The 27,851-nt window shown below is 33.7% G+C and overlaps 1 protein-coding gene across 6 annotated transcripts in view; it reads left to right on the forward strand.

Moving 5' to 3' along the window:
* The window catches only part of LOC130663462 (E3 ubiquitin-protein ligase Rnf220-like), a 98,456-nt gene extending 70,887 nt beyond the window's left edge, over nucleotides 1-27,569 (forward strand). For all 6 annotated transcript variants that reach the window (XM_057462698.1, XM_057462699.1, XM_057462700.1 and 3 more), the window contains 5 exons: nucleotides 22,961-23,226; nucleotides 24,266-24,533; nucleotides 24,968-25,437; nucleotides 26,091-26,165; nucleotides 27,316-27,569. In XM_057462698.1, coding sequence (XP_057318681.1) covers nucleotides 22,961-23,226; nucleotides 24,266-24,533; nucleotides 24,968-25,437; nucleotides 26,091-26,165; nucleotides 27,316-27,387 — 1,151 coding nt within the window. In that variant the 3' untranslated portion in view covers nucleotides 27,388-27,569. The remainder of the gene's footprint in view (nucleotides 1-22,960; nucleotides 23,227-24,265; nucleotides 24,534-24,967; nucleotides 25,438-26,090; nucleotides 26,166-27,315) is intronic.
* The last annotated feature ends 282 nt before the right edge of the window (nucleotides 27,570-27,851 follow it).

A 27,851-nucleotide genomic window follows, 5' to 3' on the forward strand; every position in this document is an offset into this window, starting at 1 on the left:
GTCAAATTTATAGTAAATTTTGAGATTTTTTCACTTTTCCGACGAAACTATCAGTCTTATTACAAAATGTCATAGAAACTTTTTTGTAGGTAATTTTATTCCTTACAAATTATTACAAATACAATTTTTCGAAATTTCGCATTTTTTTCAATATATTTTCATTTTAATGTCAAGCTCTTAAAATTAATCAGAAATCTTATTTTTTTAAGAGCTTGACATTGAAATGGATATAACTTGAAAACAACGCAGAATTTCGCAAAACTTTATTTATAATAATTTGTAAGGAATAAAATTATCTATAATAGTATATTACACATCGAGGGAAGTAAAGTAAGAAATGTCTCAGATCACATGTAATTGTTGGCCGAGGCGAAGCCGAGGTCAACAAACATGTGATCTGAGGCTTTCTTGTTTACTTCCCAAGGAGTGTATGCTATTTTTCTCCTCGACGGAGGCGGAAAGCGGCAACTTCGTTTTGCACAGCGGGACGAAAGTTGACGCTTTCCGCCCGTCGAGGAGAAAAAAAGTTTTTATGATATTTTTTGATAAGACTGATAGTTTCGCCGGAAAAATAAAAAAATCTCAAAATTTTCTATAAATTTGACTTGAAGCTCAAATAACTTTTGAACAGTGGGATTTATCAAAAAATGATAAAAGACTTTTTTTGTAGAGCGTTCAATTTTCTACAAAAAAATTTGTTGTGCATAGAAATCCGTTAATTGGTTTATGAGCTGGAAAATCCTAAAAAAAAAAAAAATTTTCCCGTGTTATTTAAATGGAAAATAGAAAAATGGATTGAGGCAAACCTTAATATCATTATTAAGAGCTCGGAGTGGTACCAAAATTTTTATTTTTAGTTATACTTTCAATTTTTGGATACCATAAAAAAAAAAAAATTGTTTTTTTTTTTTAAACACCCCAATATATATATATTTCGTCTTATCCACTTAATCTTAAACTTTGCCGTTGTCATCCTCGAAAATTATTAGACTCTTCGTGACACGTCCTCGAGACTCTCGTAAGTTTCTGTCGGTGGCTCGTAAAAGGCATCGCGAGTTGTTCGAGTATAGAAGAGTAGAGACGCGACCGAAACTACAACAAGTATAAGGACACAGCAGCTCAGAAGCAGAACAGAACAAGAGAGAAGAGGATAAAGGACAAGACAAGACAGAACGAGCTTACGGGTTTCGCGACGAGACACACTTGGTTTTTAATAAGCGACAATTAGCCAAAAGTATGGCTGACTACCTCCCAGTATCTCGGTAGTCTTTCTCTTATACTGCCTGCAGTATTATCTGCTTAAAGTTCTTGTTCCTGTGCCCCCGGTTACCGATGTAGTAGTCCTCAGTCCTGTAGGCATTAAACCTGGTGGTGGTGTCTCGAGGTGACTGAGGATCGTAAACTACGTAAAATATTACTACCAGCCAGAGAGTGGCGTGTGATGTTCCCCCGGTTTCTTTATACCCGTTCCCTTTTACATCAACGCATCTCTTGTTTTCATCGATTATAATAAAAAATAACCCGAGCCCACCTGTCTTCAATAAAACACTCGTGCAAAAAATACGCAATTATTGTTCCCAGTCTTAAAGAATTATTTACTCGGGGCAAAAAAAATTTTAAATTCATTTTTAGATTCCCATATCTTATCGGATGTATATAGAATTAAATTCCCTGGGTTTTATATTTTTATATATTTACATATATGTGTATACATATTTTTATTCTTGTAAATTGTTTTATCCGTCTTTTACGACCGTGTCTGACTACTATGTATCCGCCGTCCAGAAAGTGTTTAAGACTGAGGAAGATTTCGTCGTGTATGCATACAAATATTTTCTATATTCACATGACTCACCAATGAAGTAAGTGATGTTTTAGTGCTGAGTGAACATATATATACATGAGCATAGAATGATGAAAAAAAAAAAAAACATAATAATAATAAAAATACATAAAAGACAAAGCTGCACGAAACGAGCGCCCCTTGACATCTATGTGACACGTATGACACCCCCTTAGGATATTGAATCCCGATTTTATGATCCCTCGACGACGTCGCTTTTCTCGTGCGGTGTAAACTTTTATCTGTAAATTTTGAGGAAATCAAGCGAAACAGTAAACTGAAGAAAAATAATAATAAATAAATAAACTTAACTCCCACTCTTGTGTACAACAATGTAAGCAATTTCGTACGGTAAACATATACTGTAATAAAAAATAAAATAAAAAAATAACAATTTGGAAGGTAAACTGCATGATTTTATGGCTCCATGCATTTTTACGTCTCACAATTGTCTCGAGTAGTAAGAGCAGTAGTTTTAAAAGCTAAATGGCTGTTTCACGCCTGTTATGTGTATCTATATATTATATGTATATGTATATATTTGTCGGCGTGAATGGAATGGAAGTGCGTGTGAAAGCCCAGTGGGTTTACTATCGTCGTTTAGCAGGCTCTTACGGGTATTTCTTTAGACATAGTAGCAGTATGGAGCAGAGTAGTATTAAGCCTCAGGGCGTTTCTTTAAGACACAGCACAAAGTGAAATGAAGAAAACGATTTGAGTTTAAAGATGCCGGGAGATCTTGTACCAGCTCAGCTGGCTGTATGAACAAGTATCTCTTTTGAGAGCCCTTTCTCGCTAAAAGGCTATTCGATAATAAAACGCTAATTAATAGGTTGTTGCTTGTACTTTGCCGCCCTTTCTCCTGTTCCGAGGCACGGGATACTGCGCGCCGTGTAAAAGGGGTAAAACCCCTCGTATTCAATAAAAATTTTTGTTAATATCCATCATATTAAATATTACGTTTTATTCTTTCAATACAGATAAACTTATATTTTTTTTTACGTTGAATTTTTAGACAACTTTAAAAAATTTTTTTTTTCAAGTCTTTTTTGTCTGAGTTATTTTATCGGAAACAGAAAAAATTGACTGATGTTTTCTGTAAATTTTGAATTTACCGCTTCTGTGGGCTGACCAACTTGCCCTGTAATTTTTTACAAGCCATAATGAAGATTTTTTTAACAAAACTTTTTTTTTCTCAAGTGTTTTTTGCTGCAAATTTTGAAATTTACCGCTTCTGTGGGCTGACCAACTTGCCCCATAATTTTTTTAAAGCCGTATTTAAGAATTTCTTAACAAAACTTTTTTTTTCTCAAGTGTTTTTTGCTGCAAATTTTGAATTTACCGCTTCTGTGGGCTGACCAACTTGCCCTATAATTTTTTACAAGCCATAATGAAGATTTTTTTAACAAAACTTTTTTTTTCTCAAGTGTTTTTTGCTGCAAATTTGAAATTTACCGCTTCTGTGGGCTGATCAACTTGCCCTATAATTTTTTACAAGCCATAATGAAAATTTTTGGAACAAAACTTTTTTTTTCTCAAGTGTTTTTTGCTGAAAATTTTGAATTTACCGCTTCTGTGGGCTGACCAACTTGCCTCAATTTTTTACAAGCCGTAATTAAGAATTTTCAAAGCAAAATTTTTTTTTACATACTCTGGGTTCCGCTGTATGTTGATAAAACAATTTGTGAAAGATATAAATGTGAAAGCGACACCTCGAAGTGAAATCTGCTCCTTAACAATAAATCGTAGGGCTCGTAGTAGAGTAGCGAGTACAGTAAGTAGAGAGAGTATATAGTAGCTCGGGATATTCGACGGCGTAATAGTATAGAGAGGGCGGTGGCATCAAACAATTAGCCAAAATCCTCGCTTACCCCATCGGAGGTTAACTTCTGATTGGGGTAGGTTGTTACAACTAATATCTTTGGTCTTATCCTCGTTATTATCCAAAGCCCGAAAACGAGAAGGGGGAAGCGATGAGCGAGTAGTCAGAGTTATACTCTTAGAGAAAGCCTTCTTGCATTTAACAGCAGTCCTCTCTTAGACTCTTAGTACTACCAAGTGCCGCCATACCGTCGAAAGGATATTAAAGCGTCTTCGCCCTCTACCCTCTGATAATTTCCCATCCAGCCCGACCGAAACCATCATCTCTGTGCTCGGGTATTTTACAAATAATATGAAAAAAGAAATCATACTGTCAACTATTTTTCACTCTATATCATCGATTATGTCAAACAAAGGAAAGAAAATATGTCTATAAAGAAGTTGAGCTCCCGTGTGTACTAATAATAGTGGGGGTAAAAAATCCCAGCTAGTGACGATCATGACATAAATAGGCAGGTGTTAGAAAACCGGAAGCCTTTAGAACGCACCGCATATATATATACATATATATATTCTGTTCAATGGAGCATCTAATTCGAACTGTGACTTTTGACTGTATAATCCTCAAGCCTGATCCTTTTGGTCACTGGGAAACGTTCATTGTGTGAATCCCAAAGTCTCTTTTCATCATAACTCCGGTACTTTTTTTCTCTTTTTTCACATTCAAATATATATTGAGGGATCTATAAACTAAACTATACCCAATTGCTTCCTGCGCATCGCAGGCACACCATAAAAAAACTAAATGACCAACATTATTTTTTTAGTTATTTCTTGTGAAACGTACAATGTAACGATTAATCCAGCGATGAGATGAGAATCCTCCCTAGCTCATTGTAGGATTATTATTCATCCGCGTATGTGGGCAAATGGACGTAGAACTATGGGTGATGATGTCAGCGGGGTAAAGTGGTTGTGTGTGTGTGTGTTATAAGGGGATATCTTTTGCAAAAGCTTATACTCGCAAATCCGCAAAATGACGTCTCATAAATCGCTCGGGTATTCCCGTTTACCCGATATACACGTCCAGCGGGTTGCACCGATTTTACATAAATAAATATGTACATGGTGTGCTCGAGCGCGAGAGTAGAGATCCGAGTAGCAGAGCTACGCGACGGACCGTGTTACGAACAACTCAGGCGAATGGTTTTAAAGTTAACGTTACACAAGTCTACTCTTATCCCTCACAACCATCTCGTCTCTATTCAACTCAACTCTACATACTATTATACCATATTATACTTATACAAATATATATACTAAACACCCATAACAATACCGCGTAGGAGATCACCCAAGAAATCCGCAAGACCCGCGGTGTGCATTTATTTTTTCTCAAAGAAAATATCGACTCGAAAATTCGCTACGTTTATTTCAAATAATAAATTTTACATCATAAAAATAATTCAAAGCGCATTCTACATTGAAAAAAATAATCGGTAGCAGCTACCGGTTGGCGATTGGTAGCCGCTACCAATTTTTTCGGTAGCTGGTACAGATTTCAATCGGTAGCCGTTACCGAAATAATGGGTAGCGTCTACCGAAAAATAATCGGTAACAGCTACCGGTTGGCGATCGGTAGCCGCTACCAATTTTTTCGGTAGCAGATACTGATTTCAATCGGTAGCCGTTACCGAAATAATGGGTAGCGTCTACCAAAACATAATCGGTAGCAGCTACCGGTTGGCGATCGGTAGCCGCTACCAATTTTTTCGGTAGCAGATACTGATTTCAATCGGTAGCCGTTACCGAAATAATGGGTAGCGTCTACCAAAACATAATCGGTAGCAGCTACCGGTTGGCGATCGGTAGCCGCTACCAATTTTTTCGGTAGCAGATACTGATTTCAATCGGTAGCCGTTACCGAAATAATGGGTAGCGTCTACCGAAACATAATCGGTAACAGCTACTGGTTGGCGATCGGAAGCCGCTACCAATTAATTTTCGGTAACAGCTACCGGTTTTTTTTCGGTAGCTGGTACAGATTTCAATCAGTACTGGCTACCGAAATCATCAGTAGCTGTCGCCAATTAATTCGGTAGCTATTATCCAAATAATGGGTAGCGTCTACCGAAAAATAATGAGTAGCGGCTACCGCTCGCTGCTACCGATTATTTTTTTCCGTGTAATATTTAAAAACACATATATTTTGTGTAAAATAAATTTACGCACACGAAAAATATTCATATACTATAAATAATAAATATCACGTACATCTTTCAGATATTTATACTTATAAATTTTTTTTGTTGTACGACCGTTGTACTAAAGCTAATGTGGTGTGACACGATGGCCTTTTGCACGCCACGACTGCTCCTAGCCGTGTATTATACATTGAAAGTACCAAAAATACTAGTATAGGTTATATTTCTCAAAGGGTGACGTCGATTCTCTCACTCTGGTATTCTTGTTGTGTATATAAGGGCTGCGTGTCGGACCAGTGACATCTGTATTAGCGAGATTATGGGGTCGTTTTTCAGGGGTGCGAGATCCTTATACACACTCACTATACATATGTATACATACTTAAATATGTATATATGTATACATCTATATAGACATACATTTAGGTATGTATAGAAAGGTAGACCGATACGTGACGTGCAGCCGGTTTTGGTAGAGTAAGAGGACACGAAATAGGTGTGGACATAGATGACGGGTATAACTGAGGGTGTGATCTTGATTTCTGCTACTACTGCGAGCTATATAATTCGAGGTACTTTGTAAGCCAGCAGTTCACTAATCTGCTGATGAGGACAATATGCCCTATTGTTGAACAAACATCCTATGAGTCGATTTGTCAATTCAATTTACAAACATGATTCTATGACAGTTTGCTTTTTACCAAATCTATGATTCTATTATTATAAATATAAAGCGCGAGGAATTAATCGATCGTAAACGGATGAATTATTCTTGTTATAAATGCTATGGTGTCGTGATGAGGCTGGACTATGGTGGCCACTTCATGGAAATTTGAATAAACATTTTCCAAAATTACGATGCCCATGGAAAAATTTTCAATGATTATTTCACAAATTACAGTGAATATTGGAAATTTTTCTATGCATAGAAAAAGAAAACTGAAAATTATGGTGTGAGGTGTAAAAATATTTTTTTCAAAGAGAAGTAGACAAATTTTTGATTATACTGTAGTTTTTATCTTTCAAAAATTTTATTGTAAGCAGAAATTTTATGAACCTGAAGATCGGAACTTTTTTTTGGAACGAAAGTAAAAAATCTACTACATCTAGATTTCTGAAATGTTGCGCACGTCAGCCGAAAATTTCAGGCCACTCCTAACTACCCCTTAGCTCACCTTTAAAGTCAAATTACATAAATCTTTTTTATTTTTGATGCGCGAAAAACGTTCCGATTTCGGGGGCATGCAATTTTTGGATTCTGTGTTCGAAAATATTTTTTTTCACTTACTCTCTAAACATGAACTAGTGAAAATAAGTGAATATTCACTGATCCCAATAGCAAACCGAACCACTAATTTCAAAAAGTGGTTTGGTTGACACTCAGAATTAGTGAATATTCACTTATTCATATTCAGAGAGTATACTGTAATTTTAAAAGTTTTCTTTTTCATACATGGAAAATTTTCAATGGTTACTGTAATTTGTGACATAGTTATTGTAGATTTTTCTAGAGACTTAATAACTTTTTAAAAATATTTTTTCAATTTCCATAAGATGGCTAACATACACCGAGAAAAAATAACTCTAAAAATATTGTATTTTCTTCCTACAAGAAATTATGCTATTGGAAATTTTCAGCGCCGAAATTCGATTTCATTCAAAACAATCTTCTTAATCAAAAAATCGTGAACTGTCCAAAGTACACTGTCTTTTTTCCCAGTACTGTAAATAAATTTCTGTCAAAAACCAATTCTCCAAACAAGGAATTAATGACTCAAAAATTTGTATTGATTTACTCCTTAAGAAAAATTTTTTTGTAGTCCTTTACTGTGACAACATTAGTCATTAATAATTTTTCTATGTATGGATTCAAAAATTGACTTCCATTTAATTTTACACATATATATTACTAATAATGTGTCCTTATAGATATAGGTATAAGCGTATACTATAATTGTGTACAGCAAAGCGGATGTGGACAGGTCAGAATAATCTTTAAAGACATTCAATACAATAGACGAATAGGCAGTGTTAGTTTAGTATAGTTAGTATAGTGTTATGTGGATTAGGGGAACTACGGTTAGCTGAAGTTTGTCTCTCTCTCGCTCTAAAGAGCTACTGTATGGTAGTATGCTAGTCGGTATTATATCCTGATCCTGGTATGGCAGTACTGAACTAGACAGTTTGGCTCCTTGGGGCGAAGTCACATCCCCCCTCGACATAACACTCTCTCGCATCTCTAAATGCGAGAGTCACCCCGGTCTCTCTATACTACTCTGACATCAGTAGTCGAGTGTGCTGGATGCTGTGGACTATTACATTATTACGTTCTGTTTAACTGGAATGCTGCTGTACTACACTAGTTATCGCTCCGAACACTTTAACTACATGTTTAATTACATACTTTTTTCGTGATATATTGCCAGTGATTTATGCATCCAAATACTAATTACTCAGCTCCATTGATACTGATAATAAATAGTTTTTAAAAGTGTGTTATGTTTTTTATTTGTAATGGATATGTACCATAATGTTAATCTGTCACTCTTTTGGAATTTGCACTGTAAGTAAATTTTTTAAAAATTATTTATGTATCGAAATTAGGTGATTAATTTTATCAGGACCCAATAAATATCAATATTGTTTTTTATTTTAATTAATAACCGGATTTTATTCGATTTCAATTTTCCATTATCTCTTGATCATTTAATTTATAAATGTTTTTACAAGGTATAGATAAACATACGTGTACAATCTATTATAAATATATATATATATATATGTGTAATAAAAAAAAAAATCCTAGTGAGAAACGATAACAAAGACATTTTAAGTGTCGAAAGACCGGTTAGATATTATTATACAGTAAAAATACAAAAGTAACTTCCTCCCAGTTTTATAGTGGCTCAATTAAACTTGCTAAAGAGTGGGTATAACGGGCTAAAGAAATTGAGAGAAAGAATTATAGTGGTCATTGTATTATTGGCAAGAAGTAAAAAAGAATAAAAGTATTAAAAATAAAGTTGTAAGAGAGGTGAGCAGTCAAGTATGGAATCGAGGAGCAGATGAAACTAAACGCGCGGATATAGCTTATGAAGAAGAGCTGGTGATATTAAAGATCACAAACCCAGCACCTAATTTATAAAAAGATAGTATCCTTCCATTCGTCTCTTAGGTATTTACAACAGACCTTTGCTATGCGTAAGAGTCTGTTACGATCTACCGGATCTATCAAAGGGACCGCACATTTACAGCCCCATATACTCTTTACGGCATTTCAAATCTGACATCTATATAAGTGCAACTATTTTTTTTTTTATTATTTTAACATTATAAAATTTATATGTATATATATATAGATATTTATATCCACGGGTTTTAGTTGTCAAAAGGAAATAGTTTTAGCATGCGTTGAACTCACTCGGTACCTGGTTCGAATTCAACAGACGGTAGTTCTCAACTTAAATGTTAGACTGTACAAAATCGGGAGTGAATTCGGAGTAACTACAGATTTAATTTGAATCCGAATTCACTCCGTCGCTCAAAATTTCGGATTTTTTTTTTAAATCGCTCGGAATGGTTTGGATTTTATTTCAATCTGCATTCACTCAGACTTGGAGTTTTTGTTTTGAACTAAACTCTCCTTCGGAGTAAATTTACTCCGAGGAAATTAAATAAATAAACAGGCACCCGCTCCCCATTTACTCCGGATTAAATCCGTGTTCACTCCGCAAATTTTTTACAGTTCATATTACTACTTAATTACAATAATTACTACACTGTAAAAAATCGGGTGAACTCGGAGTGATTATGGACTTAATTTAAATTGGAATTTACTCGGTCACGTTTGAAAAAAATTACTCCGCATATGAAGTAAATAGGCAGTTTATTTTTCCAGCGGAGTGATTTTGGAACGAACCGGATTTTATTTAAATCTACATTTACTCCGATTCGGAATTCATATCAAAATAAACTCCCCGGAGTAAATTTCACTCCGAGGGAATTAAATAAAAACCCAATCATCTCTTCAACATTTACTCCGAATTCAATCTGCGTTTACTCCGCAAATTTTTTTCAGTTCATGTTACTACTTAATTACTATAATTACGACACTGTAAAAAATCAGAAGTGAATTCGGTGTGATTAAGGATTTCATTTAAATCTCAATTCACTCGGTCACGGAGTTTAAAAAAAATTACTCCGCATATGGAGTAAATAGGCAGTTTATTTTTCCAGCGGAGTGATTCTGGAACGAACTGAATTTTATTTAAATCCGCATTTACTCCAATTCGGAGTTCATATCAAAATAAACTCCCCGGAGTAAATTTCACTCCGAGGGAATTAAATAAATACCCAATCATCTGCTCCGCATTCACTCTACAAATTTTTTACAGTACTATATTATTACATACTAATAAATAAACTTTTATTTCTACCGATTTCATCTTAAATTATTCAGCGGCGGTTATTTGTTACGTCGAAAAAAATTTTTTTTATAACTTTTCCTCAATAGTCCTGGCGATATTCATTCCCAAGAACGTAGTAATGTTACAATACGAATAAAGAAATTTCTTATCTACATGGATGGACGTTAGTAAGAGTTAAAGTAGTACACTAGAATAAGAAAGATAGTATCATCGACTACTTTTGCGGTATGCTAAATATATATACATATATACAGTGCTCCTGTTATACGCGCATACGTCCTTGATATTTATTGAAATTGTTTTTTATACTCTCTTATTCTCCTTACTTGTAATGTTGTTACCCGTGTATCGGAGTTTGAATAAATATAAAAAAAAAAGTTTTTCATCCGTATGAGTATTTTACGCACACGTTATTCTCTTTGTAGACGCGTTATCTCGATAATAACAATTATCCAGAGTAAAGAAACGCGATATCACACCTTATAGATTGTTACCGGTAATATAGTTAATAGCAATTTCTGTAGGAATATAAAAGCATTTGTAAAGTGCTATAATGTGTATTGAAAACTTAACAAAAGATAAATTTGTATTGATATTTTTATTATTATACAATATTATCTTTAATTCATAAATTCTATATTTTCTAAAAAAAATTTATCACTATTTTTATGAATAAGAACGGGAAGAAAAAGATCCTAAACCCGATCAATTTAATTTATTAATGAGTTTTTATAATTTCTTATTAAAATGTGATCATAGATATGAATTATTTGATAATCTAAATATTATAATATGAAGAATTGAAGTATTTTACAATTTATTATAATTTCAAATCAAGTGACTTTTCAAAATCGCGCTCATCCGGTCATTTTTTATTTCAATGTTAAAATTCCCCAGATTAAACTTAGATTAGATTGAATTTTTAATCATTTTTAGAAATGTATAAGTAAATATATAATTTGCATTTGTAAAAATTGAAAGTCATATATTTTATAAATTATTCTCCAAACCAAAAAAATAGTAAAATTTTTTTTTGGCCGAAAAGTGGCCGACAACTAGGCCTAAAAATATGATCCAGAAATTAGCAGACAATCGGAAATTTTCGGATTTTTTTTTTGCCGGAGAATTACAAAAAAAAAATATGCACATGTAGAAAATTTAAAAAACTATAGGTGCAATTTTTTAAAATATTTTTATTTTAATGATTTATTGTTTAAAAAAAATCCAAAAATTATCAGATGTCAGCCAACTTCCGTTTCATCCTAAAAATGCCTGAAAACTTGAAAATTTTCTGTTATAGAGTAGAAGTACCATTTTTGGCCACTTAGAAATTTTGAATAAAATACGCAACAACATAATTTTTTTTGTTAAATGTGTTCAATGATAATTTTACTACACTATTGCAATGAAATTTTTTTTTAATACGTTTTCATTATTTAAAATAAAGTATTAAATGTCCAAAAATGGAGCATCGGCCACAAATGGTATTTCTACCCTATAATGCCGTCGAAATTTTAGCCCTCATTTCACACATCTTTTGGATTTTGCCCCTCATTTCATCCTCAAAAGAGCAAAGTAAGATCTTGCTCTCAATGACGTTTACTGACCCTAATTTCATACTCAAAAACCTCATAGGACTAAACTGAACCTAATTTCAAACTCATAAACCGCATACTGACCCTCGAATATAGGCCCTTAGTTTATCGGTCTATTTTTGAACAATAAAATTTCGGGGTGTTTCCGGCCAATTTTCGGCTTTTTCTATTAAAATTCTACGACTCATTCAAAAAATCACCAATAATTAATTACCATCATTATTTTTAAAACTAAAATTTTATTCCAATTGAAACCTTCAAAAGAAAAAAAATCTTCAGACAATTTAGCAATTTATATCAAGTGGTTTAATCTCACTCCGTGAAAAGTACGCAGGTAATGGGTATTTTACCTCAGTTAGTTTTATTGATAAATAATCTAATAACAAAATAACAAGTGACTTTATCATTTAGTAATGGTTATAAAAATAATAAAATTTCTTATTAAGTTAAATGTGTGACTAATGAATAACGATATGTTATCAGTAATGTATCGAGATGATGTTGAATGTGTGCATTAATTTTCAATTGATGTTATTTTAGTTAGACTCTTACGTTCCTTTACGTGTCTACAATCGTCTCCCTTTGCACATTTGTTCGGCATTCACCCATAACGCTGAGTTTAATTAATATTCGCACAGCGGGTTGGCCCGTTTGATTAGCCTGCTCACAGAGAGCGAGAGAGAAAGATAAAGAGAGTGTGAGTACGAGTTTGAGGGTACAAGAGAGTGTGAGTAGAGAATGCTCGATGCCCAGGATTCAGGCATGCATCCGCGGTACAACTATATGTATATATATATATATATGGACATATATGTTTGGTCATACATATATATGTGGCGTAATGGTACAGGTTACGTACGTTCATACGTACGTGCGAATAGAAGGGGCGACTGGACTGCGAAACGTCAGAGAAACACGGGGAAAGCAGATAAAGCCACATTCCGTGAGCCTACGGACCAACATTGTAACATCACAATCATAACTAGACCCACGCTTGTCCATCCGTGCGCTCGTCCGTCTGCCAAAACGTCCTCACGCTTCACCGATATCAAAGAACTGCCCGTCGGTTGTTGACGTTATGTTTCTCCGCGTACACATCTCCATTCTCTGTGTATACAAACTAATAATATATTATATATTATATATATTTTGTTTGTCATAACTATACAAATTTAAATCCCTCATATAAATCTTATATATAACTTATTACAAACCATGCTCGCGTATAAATAAATACAAATTTCCATAATTATTAATTCTCTGATAATATTTTTTTTTGTGCTTCAATAATATTTCGAAAATTTATATTGAGGAAAAATAATCAGTTTTTGTGTTAAAAATGTTTTTCACACGACCAAAATTTGATAACGATAAATTTCTAAACCTCAAAGATGACACGTAAAAAATTTGCAGAGGGAACGTGGATCGAATCCGGAGTAAATGCGGAGCGGATGACTGTTTATTTATTTAATTCCCCGGAGTGAAATTTACTCCGAAGGGGGATTTATTTCAATATTGAAACTCTGAATCGGAGTGAATGCGAATTTAAATAAAATCCAGATTTCTCCGAAATCGCTCAGAAAAAAATTCTGTATTTACTCCGTATGCAGAGTGATTTTTTTTACTCTGAAACTCCGAGTGACGAAGTGAATTCGGATTTAAATGAAATCCGAATTTACTCCCAATTTTTTACAGTGTAATAATTTATATCCATAAGAAAGGAAGAAGCGTACACTGTAAAAAAATTTCGGCGTGAACGTGGATTAAATCCGGAGTGAATTCCAAGTGAGGACAGAGCAGAAGACCATGTAATTATTTCTTGGAGTAAAATTCACTCTGAAGGGGAGTATTTTAATATTGAAACTCCAGTTCGAAGTGACATTTAGTTCCAAAAGGAGTCAATTTTAATATTAAAACTTCGAATCGGAGTGAATGCGGACTCAAATAAAATCCGTGATCACTCCCGATTTTTCCTTAGAGAATAATTTAAAAATTTTTCAAAAACATTTATTTATTTATTCATTAATTTATATATTTTATATTACATTTAAAATTAGTTCATTCTCTTTGCCAGCTATCTTGCGATCATTTTGTACCAACAATTTATTATCGTCGAGCGTTAATACGCAGTAGCAACGTATTTATTAGCACAGATAGGACCGCCGCGTCCCTTTCTTTTTACTCGCTTCCAATTACCCGGTCGCGGGGAGGTTTTAGTTTAGTACCGTTGCCACTTGTCCACTCTACATACATACACACATATAATATATTTATATTTGTGGTTGTATACATCGGCCTGTACGTCCCACGGAGTTTGGAGTTGTCGGGTGTTGGGTCGCGAGAAGGGAGCTAGAGATTTTACGGGAGAGGTGAGAGACGAGATGAGATAGTCGGAGGCGGTGCGTGTTGCCTGATAATGTAATAACGTATCCCTGTCTGTGTCCACTTCATAAAGCAGCCAACCTCGTGAATCTTTCTTACATTATTACATACATACATATATATATATATATATATATTTTTTCTCCTTTCTCATATCACTCGCTCTTGCTCTCTCGCTCTCAACCGCGTGTATATTACACCAGTTAATAAGAGCCATACTTAACTTAAATCTTAACTTATTTCCATCTCTACTTGACTTACACTTATAATCTTACTCAGAGTCTGACCGCGGGTTTTATTTACATTGCAAACGGAGTATATAATATGGTGTAGTGATACAGTACACATATGAACCAGAGAGAGTAGAGAGTAGAGAATAGAGAGAGTACTCGTCGATGGGACATGACCAAGAGTGCCTGCGTTAACTATAAAGCACAAAGATGATATATAAGGGATTTGTCTCCGCGGCAACCTCGTGCGTCATGTCGCAAATATTAACTCTGATACAGGCCATTAATTCTCTTAATTACAAACAGGCTTGATTTAAGGCAGGTAAGACGGTAGGGGGTCATGAGAGTGTAACTGAGATGGAGTAACAAGTAAGGTGTCCAAGAGAAGAGAGATAAGGCGCCTGGAGTTGAGAACTTTAGTCTTGTGTTGTAGCTTTCTTTACGACCCCTCATTTACACAACGGGAGCCCGGACAGCCGGAGAGACCAAAACAGTCCTCTTCTTTACTCTTTACTCCACTACTCGATCTTACACACGCGAATCTTACTCACTTGCAATCTACTTAAGGTCGAAGTTCAGCTTAAAAATAAATAAATTTGGCATCCGGTAAGGAATTAAGTTTGAATGTAAAAAAACTACTAAATGCCTTGTTCCCATGGATGGCAGCTTCTGGGCTAGCAAATTCATTTTAGTCGGTTGGTTCATCTCTCGAGCGTGTGGCAATTTCACGAGGGCTTTTTTCACTTGTCTTGACGTATAAATACGTTGTCGTGTGACGTGTCAGACAGAATCTGCCGAGGAGCGGAGAACAAAAAGTAAAGTAAAAGCACAGAGTTGCCGACTACTGCTGATAAGTGATACCACTAACCGGGGGTTGATCGTTTGGATCTTGTAGGAGCTGTTGAATTATATAGTATAGTAGTGTAGTAGTAGTGAAGCGAATAGAGAATGGAATGTCTATATGAGAGTGAACAGCCAGCCGCGAAAGGAATAGAAGCAAACGCGGTGACGCGTAAGTCTACTGCACATCGGGCAAAGGAAATAACGGAAAGACTATCGTTTGGTCTTTTCCCTTAAAAAATAAAATATCGTCCTCGTTCTCTTATACACATCCTGCAAGAAATAAATTTAACTACTTTCATGTAAGCTATTCTTTAAGCTTTTCATCTTAATATCCAATTTTTTTTTTTTTACGTACGTGAAATTAATAAAATACTTGAAATAATTTTTTGAATCAAGTTCTTATTAAAAATTACTGTGGCTTCAAAAATTTTCATGGACTGTAAAAAATTGGGAGTGAATTCGGAGTGATTACGGATTTTAATTCACTCGGAGTTACGAAGTTTTAGAAAAAATCACTCAGCATACGGAGTAAATTCGGAGTTGGATTTTCCAGCGGAGTGATTTTGGAGTGAACTGGATTTTACTTAAATCCGCATTTACTCCGATATGGAGTTTTCATATTAAAAGAAAATCCTCGGAGTAAATTTCACTCCGAGGGGATTAAATAAATAAATCGTTATCCATTCCGCATTCACTTTGGATTTACTCCTCTAATTTTTGACAGCGTATTTACCATTTAATTAATTGTGAATTAAAGTAATTAATTACACATGTAATTACTACTAAAAACAGTAAAAATTTCAATACTGTGACGGTACAAAAATTTTGGAGTCATTTTTACTCAAGAAATTTTCGTGTATCTAAAAAAAAATGATAACTGCAATAATTTCCGTCTATAGTGAGCAGAAAAAGTAGAAAATTTCTTGACTCGAGAGTTATCTTAAATTAAATTAAATAAAATAAAAAAAAAAATCTTGAAAAAAGCCAAGGGTCAAATATTAATTCGTTGGTTGTAAAAGTCATTAATATTTTTTGTGCCCACGCTTTTTTCATAAATTACTCAGTCATTAAATAGTTTCATAGTCTATAGTTTTAATAATAAAATAGATTATCGGCGATTAATGAAATAAATTACAGAACATACGGTAATACAGTAAAAGGGACAGTCAGGGTGACATTTATGGCTTAATGAGATTAAACAAGAAAATTATTAAATTAGCATCCTAATTAAATTATGTCTTCCATATAGAGACATTTTTACTCCTCAGGAAATAATAAATTTTGATGTAAAATTTTTTTTCCTGCTCTAAAAAAAATTCAAATATTAGTATTGCACTGAAAAAAATTAGGAATGAATTCGTATTTTATTTAAATCCGAATTCATTTCTTCACTTGGAGCTCCGGAGTTTTAGAAAAAATTACTCCGCATATTTTTCCAACGGAGTGATTTTGCAGTGAACTGGATTTTTTTTAGATCCGTATTCACTCCTTCGGAGTTTTTACACTAAAATAAACTCCCCTACGGAGTAAATTTCATTCCAAGGGGGTAAAATAAATAAACCGTCATACATCCGCTCCGCAAATTTTTTAGTTTAACGACAAAATATTCAGAAAAAAATATTATTTCATAAAATAATTATGTCTCCATAATTAATAATAAAATTGCCAAGTATATAGTCAGCATTCAAAAGTTTTTCTCGTGATATTTATTCCGCAAAAGTAAAAAATTTCCAGCGTATTAATAAATATAAGTATCTTCCGACACGTAACCAGTATTAATAATTACATTAAAAATAAAAATCTCAAAATTATGAGATCGGTGGTTTTATTTAGCTTACATATATTTTATACCATACACCGGTGTCTCAACAGTGCAGCGATGGTGTTGCGATAGGACGAGATTTAACACCGTGGATATAAGACGTTATATATACATGTTGATACTCTCATCTCGGTACATATACATACATACATACATACAAGAAGATAATAAGTAAAGTAGAGTAGAGTAGAGTACAGAATCCGAGTATCAGTAGAGCATAAGAGTAAGAGAGTAGTGAAGCAAAGCAAAGGTACTCGGGTATGCATGAAAGGACTCGCATTTAAAGGGATTGGAAACCACCCGGTGTCTCACGCTACTCCGTCTCATCCTCCTCCCAGTGCCTTCTTACCTACAAAGTAAAGTAGTCTTATGAATGTATATATCTATAGATAAATATCCTTAACTGCCGAACTTATGCCTGTAGTCTGAAGCAGCCCTTGAGTCGCCCTCGCGTAATTTACTCATCTAAGAAATTAAAGAGAGCTACTGTACTACACTTACTACCCAGACCCTTATATATAATATATAATATATATAAAAAAAGTAAAAACGGACCGTTATCATTTAATTACTCGACTCTAAAGCCCAGATAATCACCGAGACTGCACACCAAGTGCCAAACGCGTTTTGTCGTTGTTCTCAAAGCTTAAGTTATTAATAAAACGCCTTGCCCGTTTACTTACTGACTCTCTTTTACTACTTATTATATATTATATTTTATTATTATTATATATATAAATTTTACCCTACACTTGAGGACATAAATGGGTGTAGAGGTAGTTGGAGGGTAGGGGTAATGGCGACGAAGAAAGAGCTATACATATGTATATAAATATATATAAGTCGTATGATGTCGTACATGGGATCGAATATCATCCAGACTCATACGATTAAGAGTTATGGCAAATTTATTCGGGTATGAATTTAGTAGTAGTATGGGTTATTATTTGATTGAGACATTTGCGAGTTAAAAAAAATTAAGAGGTATAAATAAAATGGGAATTAAAATAAAGAAGAAGAAGAAGAAGAAGAGATACAAGCTAAGATTTTGTTAAGTTTAAAGGTGTGTATATTATTGGTTAGGATAAATAAAAGCCAGGAAAGTCGAGAGAGATACGAGGTATATGTTGGCCCCCCGGTGCGTTGAATGCCGGTGTACTTGGTGTGGTTACTCACCCCATTCGCGTGACAACAGTTGTGGTTAAATGGCTAGTAGTGTTTTAACCACGCGAACGAACCCTCGAGTAAACTTTTGGTTACTCACGTAACGGCAGTGGAAATCTGTTGAGAAACGCCAATACAGACAAATTTAACGCGATTGTTCTATGGACTGTTTTCATCTTTCTCTGGGCATTATTCTATGACTCTTGGGTAGTTGACACGCTTTATGTAACGGAGGGCTATGGATAGATGGGTTTGTTTGGGTAAGAAAGAGATATGAAAGAGGGGAAATGAGAGACGCAGGACAAGAGTAACCCGTCGTGCTTGGTTATTTAATTAAAACCGGATTAAGTTTCAAGTTACTTCCATACCATGCGTTTGCATTATATATTTTCTCGCCCTCTCTCCCTCTTGTTCTCTTACTTTATCATCATCGATATCAGATACTAATTGCTCTATCCAGATTAAAACAACCGTAAACACTCGTTAACTAAATTATTTTTATTATTATTTAAAAAAAAAAACATTAGGTATTCATGCTTATATATATTTTTTTTTAATAATATATATCATTAAAAATTGTTAAAATTATTTCGATTCGAGAGTTCTTGGTGGCAATCGAAAGAGCTCGCGGACTTAGAACTGATTCAATTTTGAGGCAAATCGAGCAAGTGGTTTATGAGTTATACGCAAAAAACCTAAAAAAAAACATTTTTTAATTTTTATTTTTCGTATAACTTGTTAACTACACGACCGATCGACTCCAAATCTAATCAATTTCAAATCTTGGTGAGCTCTTTCGATTGCTGCCAATACTTCAAATCAGTTGATTCGTTTCAAAGATATCGTCAAACAAAAAGTTTACACACACACACAGACGTCCATCCGGAAATAGTCAGAATCCCATACAAAAAAAATGAATCGGCCCATTACTGGGTCGTGAATGGCTGCCAATTTTCAAGCATCGGCCGAAGATCAGCTATATATCGGATGATAATGGTATGCCAAGCATTGGCCAATCGTGGCAATCAATCATCGGCCAAAGCTCGGTATCACGAGCACTCAATCAAACCGTTGGCCAACGAACGGTGGTTAATTGTGCGCCGTTTTTATAAGCAAAAAGCACCGGCCGATCTATGGAAAATTTTCAAAGCTCGGCAACTTTGTATGGGATGCTTCCTAGGACCTCAAAACGTCGAGATCTGACGAAAACTCGATTTTCAAAAATCGGACCGAAACCAATGACTTCTTTCTTCTCAAAAATTTCAATTTTCATAGCGGGAGGTTTAAAAATTATTTATGAAATAGAACTGCTACTGGAATATGTACTAGCCCATTAAACACCTTATGTATAAATACACTTGATAGCAATTCAGTAGAGTTTGACGTCAAGTATGCGCCCGTTGATGCTTGCTATTAAATCAAAGAGGTACTCGAACGGCGCCCGATGCCCCGGGAATTCAAATCGGGATCATAAACCTCACAACCCGCCGCTCCCTTGCCAGCAAACCCACGGAGAACTGTTGCCAAATGTCTATTCCCAATGATTCAAAATCTCTGCAGATACTCACCGGCATATCTGATCACGTACGACCGAACTGAACCACATCCACGTTATTGAATACGCGATGCCCTGAAAATTTACCCGAAAAAATAAACAGCCATCGTAATACACAATATATATTCATAACATTACAGCGCAATAAGTAAAAGCATTTAAAAATAATCAGTGCTCAGTAAAAATCTAAATTACGAATTAATGAGCAAGAAAAACGACATTAAGATTATTCTTAACGTTTTAAATTACCTCATTTAATATAAAACCAAAACTCCATTTTTTTCTCTTTACTTTCTTCATCTATTTATTTATTTTTATTTTATTACACCGAGGGTCATTTAGGGGTTCTAATTAAAGATACGAAATCGCTCTATCGCTCGCAAACACTTTTTTACCCCTTATGCATTACGTTAGCCTTTAACTCGCTCACTTTTAACTTTTTTTATTTTATTCTCTTTCATGAATTTCGTATTCTTCTGTTCAGCTCCGCAATACTGTACCGTACCGTGAATAAGAAAAGAGTAATAGTATGTATATATATATTAAAAGAGAAGTGAGAAAATGTTGGGATTTTAACAGTAGCTAAGTGTAAATGATAGCGCGGTTGGAGATGCTCTCAAAAGAACGGTTACGACGTCATCCTCCTGAGGGTTCTCTCCCCATTTCTTCTTTTCTTCTTTCTTCCTTTCTTTCATCCTTCTTATTATATTTTTTTCCTTTACACGGTTAAGCGAAAAAGTGTCATGATAAAACGAAAAATAAAATAAACTGTAGTCGTACACAAGTAAGAAATGAAAGGGAATAAAAAAATATAAATAAAAAACAAAATTTAAAGAGAGAAATTTCAAATGTAAAAGGAAGACAAAAAACTTAAAAAATAATACCCAGCTTCTTCACGTCTTGTACTTTTTTTCATCATCATCTCACTCTTGCACAGAAGATTTTGCGGTACGACGTTATGAAGTTTGAATGAAATTCAAGACAAAGAAGCGCAAGAAATAAAAAAAACAGATAACGAGTATTTTGACGATTGCTTCAACTCGACTCGCTTCGATAATCGAGGATTCGAAATTTTTTTTAAAATTGCCGACGGCTGGTCTCGAACACGCGCACATATAAACTCATTACATTACATTGCGCTAAAAAAATTTGTTTTAAATTCAAAATATCCAATCCGCGAGTAGTCTTCTCTATTTAACTCGTGATATCCTTAATACGAGGATCCTTGTTTCAATAAAAGACATCGCGACGGAATATCGAATACAGTAGCGGACATAAATTTGCGAGGCCACTTAATTGAATAGGGAAAGTAGGGTGAGGGCGAGAAGAGACAAGAGCTACCGTAAGCTTTAAGATAAACAAGGAAGAAGAAAAGAGTGAGAGAGATAAAGAAGATGAAGACGATCAAGGGCTACGAGGGAGTCCAAAGCCGGTGAGGACAAAGAGTAAAATTCCCTCTTCCTCTTTATCTGTCTCTATCTCTTTCTCTTTCTCTCTTGGATTGGACTTGTACCCGTCTTATTTTCATGCCCAAGGATCCTCTGTATCCAATAGACATGGATATGTTAAACGGTCGTGGAATGCAGCGTGGTATTCGCCGAATAAACGTGAGTAGCAAGGGGCTTTACAAAATAAAAGATTTTGGATTATTCTAGTATATAATAGAATAGCAAGGACGTAAGACGTCACGAGTCGACGAAAACGGCCTTCGCGTGCCAACCAATACTTCTTTTACTCCTTTATATATGAATATATATGTGTATATGTATATGTATGGGTATAGACATATTATATACATATGTGAAAAACACACACATGTATATATTTGTTATTTATTTTTTTTAATAATTTTTTGAATACATACTGACAGCCAAATGGTTTCTGTCACGTGCTATACAAAATACAAATAATGTTAACAAAGTGTGTAGCTTATCTTATTAATATACATGTGGGCTTGTAAAAATACCAAGGAAATGATACGTTAGATATAGATATGTATATTTCCGGAGGAATTATTATTTTACTTATTGATGACGGTCTAGTAGTTGACTGAAATAAGAAATAACTTTAGAAAAAATATTTTTTCGAGTAGCAAAGCAATTAAAGCAATCAAATTATTGAATTAAAATTTAAGTTGACAAATAATTTTCTTGATGAAAAAAATCAAATTTAGTTACGCAGTTTCAATAAAAATTAAATAGGAAACCAAATTCCGTTTCATTATAAATTTTTACTGCAATTAAGAAAATTTTCTTCATCCGAGTAAAGAAATATTTGAAATCCGACTTTTTTGACTTAAATGGATACTACGCAGAAAAAAAAAATTTTTCTTGGGTCAAAAAAATTATTTTGGGCTGAGATAAAAATTTCTTGCATCCCAAAAATTTTTCTGCTTCAAAATAATTTTTGTTTTCGAACACTGCAAAATATTTCTTACGCCCAAAAATTATTTTTTTCTGCCGATCCATTTTTCAAAAAAGTCAAATTTCGTTTAGTTGCTTGAATTTAACTCCGAAAATTCAAATAATTTCGAATGAAAATAAAATTTTCAAACTAAAAAAATAATAAATTTGTAATTTTCAGCCGCATAATTTCTTGTAAGCAGAAAAAATCCACTTTCAAAAAATTATTTTTTCTCAGCGTGTAGTAAAAGAAGACGGTACAGTAGCTTAGTGATTCAAAAATTAGTCTGACCCTTATATTTATATATATATTACTTTATGTAATATAGAGTATGAGAATTCTAGAATCCCAGCTAAACATTGTGTGCCAACTGTGTAGAGTAAGACCGAACAAATAAATAAACAAACGTTGTACGTTTGAAGGACCGCAGCTGGTGTTCTGATGATCAGTTATCTTTTGCCCGGAGCGCAATACGTACTCCGAAGCCTAAAGTAAAGTTTCCGCTTACATATATATAGTATATATACTTATATATATATAGTTTTATATTTTTTTACCAGGATTTATTGGTATTATTCTTGTTATAAATTAAATAATAATTTTTTTAGTATAAGATGCTGACTGACAAAGATGACGTTTTATTTATCTTGAGTTGATTTATTTTGTTTAAGGTAAGAAAAAATTTTCGTCGGATCCGTCGTGTTGTCCGGTTTGCGGTGTTACCGTAAGACCACAAGAACTCGAGCAACATTTCGCCCAGGAATTAGATCGGCTTTACAAGGTATCTGTTAATAATTCACGACCAAGACAGAGGTTATCGTTACCGCCAGGACATCAAGATCATCAGCATGGACCGATGCTTCACGCACCTTCGACTGCTGACGGAACGATACAGGGAAGATGGGAAACTTACAAAAGGATCCGCGCTAATCGTCAAGTAAATATAGTTATTTTAATTAATGTACCTGAAGATTGCACGGAAAGAAAATTATAGGAAGTTTTGCTATGCATTATGGGAATGGTTCCCATAATGGTATGGGAATAGTACCTATACTACTATAGGGATGGTTCCCACATATTATGGGGACCATCCCCATAATAGTATGAGAATAGTTCCCATACCATTATGGGAATGGTTCCTATAATTTATGGGAATGGTTCCCATATTGGTATAGGAACTATTCCTATAATATTATGGGAACTGTTCCCATAATGTTATGGGAACCATCCCTACAATATCATAAAATTTTTTTTTTGCACAATAGTGTAGAAATTTCCCAAAATTTGAATTTTCTTGAATGTTTTATGCTGACAAAAAATTCTTGTTAAAAATTTTAATGTTTTTTTGCCAAATACGATTTTTTTTTTCAATGTTTGAATTTTTGTTTTTATGTTTAATAATATTTATGTGTATTGTAGAAGTGATTACCACACTTCTTTAAATTAATTTTTTCATGATAATATGGGAACCGTTCCCATAATATTATGGGAATGGTTCCTATAATATTATAGAAAGTATCTCTATAAATTATAGGAACCATTCCTATAACGTTATGGGTATCATTCCCATAATTATAGGAACTATTCTGATAATTATGGGAAACATTCCTATAATTATAGGAACCGCTCCCATAATTTATGGTCATAATTCCTATGATGGTATAGGAAAAAATTTCACAGAATTATGGGAACCGCTGCCATAATTTTCTTTCCGTGTGGAACGTTTTTTGCCGAACGAAAATAAAGAAACGATATGAAAAGTAAAAAATCTACTGGATGTGGATTTCCAAAATGTTTCGCACAGATGCTCGTATGTCAACCGAAAATTGCAAAAACCCCCAATTATCCCTCAACTTACCTCAGGCAGTCGAATTACATGAATTTTTCATTTTTGTTGCGCGAAAAACGTTCCGATCTTCAGGTATATTTTAATTAGAGGTACAGAAGAAAAGGTTTTAATAAAAATTAATTTAAAGGCGAGAATTCGGGTTAAAAATCGTAAAAGAAAAGCAGATGAGCCAGTTTGCCCTGTGTGCAGTGAACGTCTCTCGGGTACTCCAGAGGAACTTAATCAGCATGTAGAAAGATGCTTAGCTAAACACAATGGTGGTAATCCTGGATCACATGTAAATTTAGATGACGAAGAAGTGGATGTTGAAGGTGATGCCGAAACATTCGAAGAGTACGAATGGGCTGGACAGAGAAGGATCCGAGCCAGTTCGATGCTAGTGGGAGGATTCTCTGGTGAGTATTAAATATAAGAAATATCAAATATTCATCTACGAAACAAAAAAAAACTAAAAATATGCACATGTAGAAAATTTAAAAAATCATAGGTGCAATTTTTTCAAATATTATTTTTTTATACTTTATTGTTATGACAAAAATCAAAAAATTTATTAGACGTCACGACAAACATTTTCTGAACCAAGAATTTTTACCTTCAGTCGCAAATTTTTTTTCTGTGTACGCTTCAATTGATTTAAAAGTAATAAAAGTTAATCGTATGTATTTCGGATGCCTAATAAAATTAAAAACTGAAAATCCAATTTCGTTGGAGAGAATATTGAATAAATATTGCCCGCAATATGTATGATATTTCATACCGTTTTATTAATTTTCATTTTATTTCTTTGCGTCCTTTGTTGATGGCAATTTTTTTTTTTTATTTTTTACAGCCGCCGGATTAGCCACGTCAACGAGTAATCGTTCGAGTAATCAAGAAGAGGAGGAAGATTTGGTTGTGGATGGGGATGATGCAGCGCAATTCGGACCCGCTCAGTACTCGGAAGCTGATGTGATAGCGCCCCGTGGTGAAGGCTCATTAAGAGAACAAAAAGAGCGCGATGCATTGCGCGAAGCTGTTATATCACCAAATGCACCGCTTACACCCCACACACCCCCGGACCAGCCACACGGTGCCCAAGTTGACGTTAAATCAGAACCTGGCACTACTAATATTAATAATTCAATGTCCGTATCACCTTCTTCTACACCACGACAACGCAGTGACAGTGACGATGCTGGTTCTGCATCATCTCCAAAACGCGAAGGCACCGACGCCCCTATTGTTGATGCTCTGCGCAATAGAATTCGCGAGCTTGAAAATGAAATGCGGGGTCAACCTTTCAAGTGTTTAATTTGTATGGTACGTAATTTATTTTTTTTTTCTTCAATATTTATTTTTATTTATTTAAATTTTATTTTAACTAAGAGAGGTCTGAACTTTTTTCTCTATCACACTCAAGCCAACAAACGGAACTATCCTTGTTGCACTTGCGCAGTAAATGGAAACTTTGTCCACGTTTTTCTCTTAAACAAATGAATATTTTTCAAAAATCAAAACGTAGACTGCTAATTTATAGAGTAATGCATCGAGCCTCGTTCTTAGTTTTTCGTTTAGAGGTTTACACTCAGAAAATTAAGTAATTGTGTTTATTATCCTAAATTTTTAAATCCAATCATCTAGAATGATTCGAAAGTTTTCAAATGCCAAAATAGTTAGTGTTATAATTTTTTTTAATAGAGATAATAATATCAGGATGATAACAGTTACTATCAGGGATTGTAATTAATATTATTACGATCTAGATTATTTATTCAATCATCTAGATAATATTCACTATTATCGGATTGATGGTAAAAATTTTACCATCACTAGATGATAATTCCTATCATTTAATTTTCTGAGTATAGTTAGAGAGAAAAGCTTGGACAAAAATTACTATAGACCCTCCTTAAAAAATTTATTTTCAAGATTAAAGTTCTACATTTTTTTTTTTTTTTTTTTTCTGTTTAAAGGAACAGTATAAAAAACCAGTAACTTCAGTGTGTTGTTGGCACGTTCATTGCGAGCAATGTTGGTTACATACACTAGTAAGTATATTTTTTATATATAATTATAATAATGCACAGAAAAAAATGGATTTTTAAATTTAGTTATCAAAAGACCTCCTAATTCAAATATTTAAAAATCCAGCCGTTCAGTCACTAGTTAAGTGTCTAATTACTGCCTCAGTCACCCTAATTACCACACGGAAAAAGAGCAGTGAAAAATTAGTTTTCAGCGCAAAAACAGGGCCCTTGTATAAAAAACTTCAAGTTTTATAGTTTGCACTGTAATAATTTAAATTTCTTGTAATAAAGAAATTACAAGTATAGATACAAAATTTTACACTGAGAAAAATTCCCAATAAATTTTACTACGGGTGCATAGTAACACCGGACTATAAGAAAACTGATTCAAAATTTGCAAGTGTCCCGTAGTAAACGTGTGCGCAGACTACACAATTGTAGCCTATGCGATCTAGATAAAATTATTTCTGTATGTTTTGAGTATTTTGAGGGTCTAATCCAGATTATGTTACTCCAGTTTAATCCTCAAAGTGATAAAATGGGTCGTAACTACTACTCTGAGGACCAAATTAGAATCTTTCTATACTGTTGTCAATCTTAAAATTCTAAATTGATCCTCAAAAACCTCATTGAGAATTTTGAGCCTTAAATCCGAATTTGTTTTTTGACTCGGGTGGCTAGATGTCCTTACCAAAGTTTATGGGTAATTTTTACTCAAAAATTCGCCATTTTTATCTACAAATAGATGTAGAGTTTTTAGTGCATCTTGATCCCACGCTTCGGAAACGGTTTTTTTTTCTTTTATCAACAGTAAACGCTATCAGATCCCATTAGCGGTTTCGGGTTATTTTCAGCATAGTAATTTTTACTTACTTTTTCCGTGTAATAATAATAATCGTTATAACAACAAGCAATTAATTGAATAAATAAAAATATATATGATTGTGATACAATTGATGGCATGTTGCTTTGATAGCGTAATGTATTAATTACAAGTTGATATGACAAATTGACAAAGCCCGTATGACTTTATACGGATGATAAATCAACAATATCAAAATCAAATAATATATATATATATATCTTGTAATACCTGTTAACTGCATGTAATGATAATAATAATAATGTATTAATATATTAACGCAAGTGTACGTTTAAATTATGATTACAGGGAGCTAAAAAATTGTGTCCGCAGTGCAACATGATCACATCACCGTCGGATTTACGACGTATTTATATGTGAAACATAGTAACGAGTATAGTTTTGAAACCCGATAAAATAGATAAAGATAAAAGACCTAGTCTTAAAAATGAATCCACGGATAAATTATTTAATTCCAGCAATTAAAATTATTTTATGGACTCTAAAGAACAAATAAATATAATTGTACATTTTGTATATTTAAATTAAATTAATTGATTCAAGTCTTGTTGTGTATTTAGTATTTAGTAAATTAACTATTAGTTTTTAATGAAAAAGATATGAAAATATTATATTACTGATTATTAATAATAATGATAATAATAATTATTATAAATATAATAACAATAATAATAAATATAACAATAATAAATAGTATTATAATTGCCCGCCCACAATTAATCAGTTGATTAAAATAATAATAAAATATCTAAATGCACTTTCATATAAAACTCACAGAACAAAAAATTTCTTGGTGCAAGAAATATTTTTTATTGTAAAATGAA

This window comes from Microplitis mediator, chromosome 2 (genome assembly GCF_029852145.1).
Source record: "Microplitis mediator isolate UGA2020A chromosome 2, iyMicMedi2.1, whole genome shotgun sequence".
Classification (NCBI taxonomy): domain Eukaryota; kingdom Metazoa; phylum Arthropoda; class Insecta; order Hymenoptera; family Braconidae; genus Microplitis; species Microplitis mediator.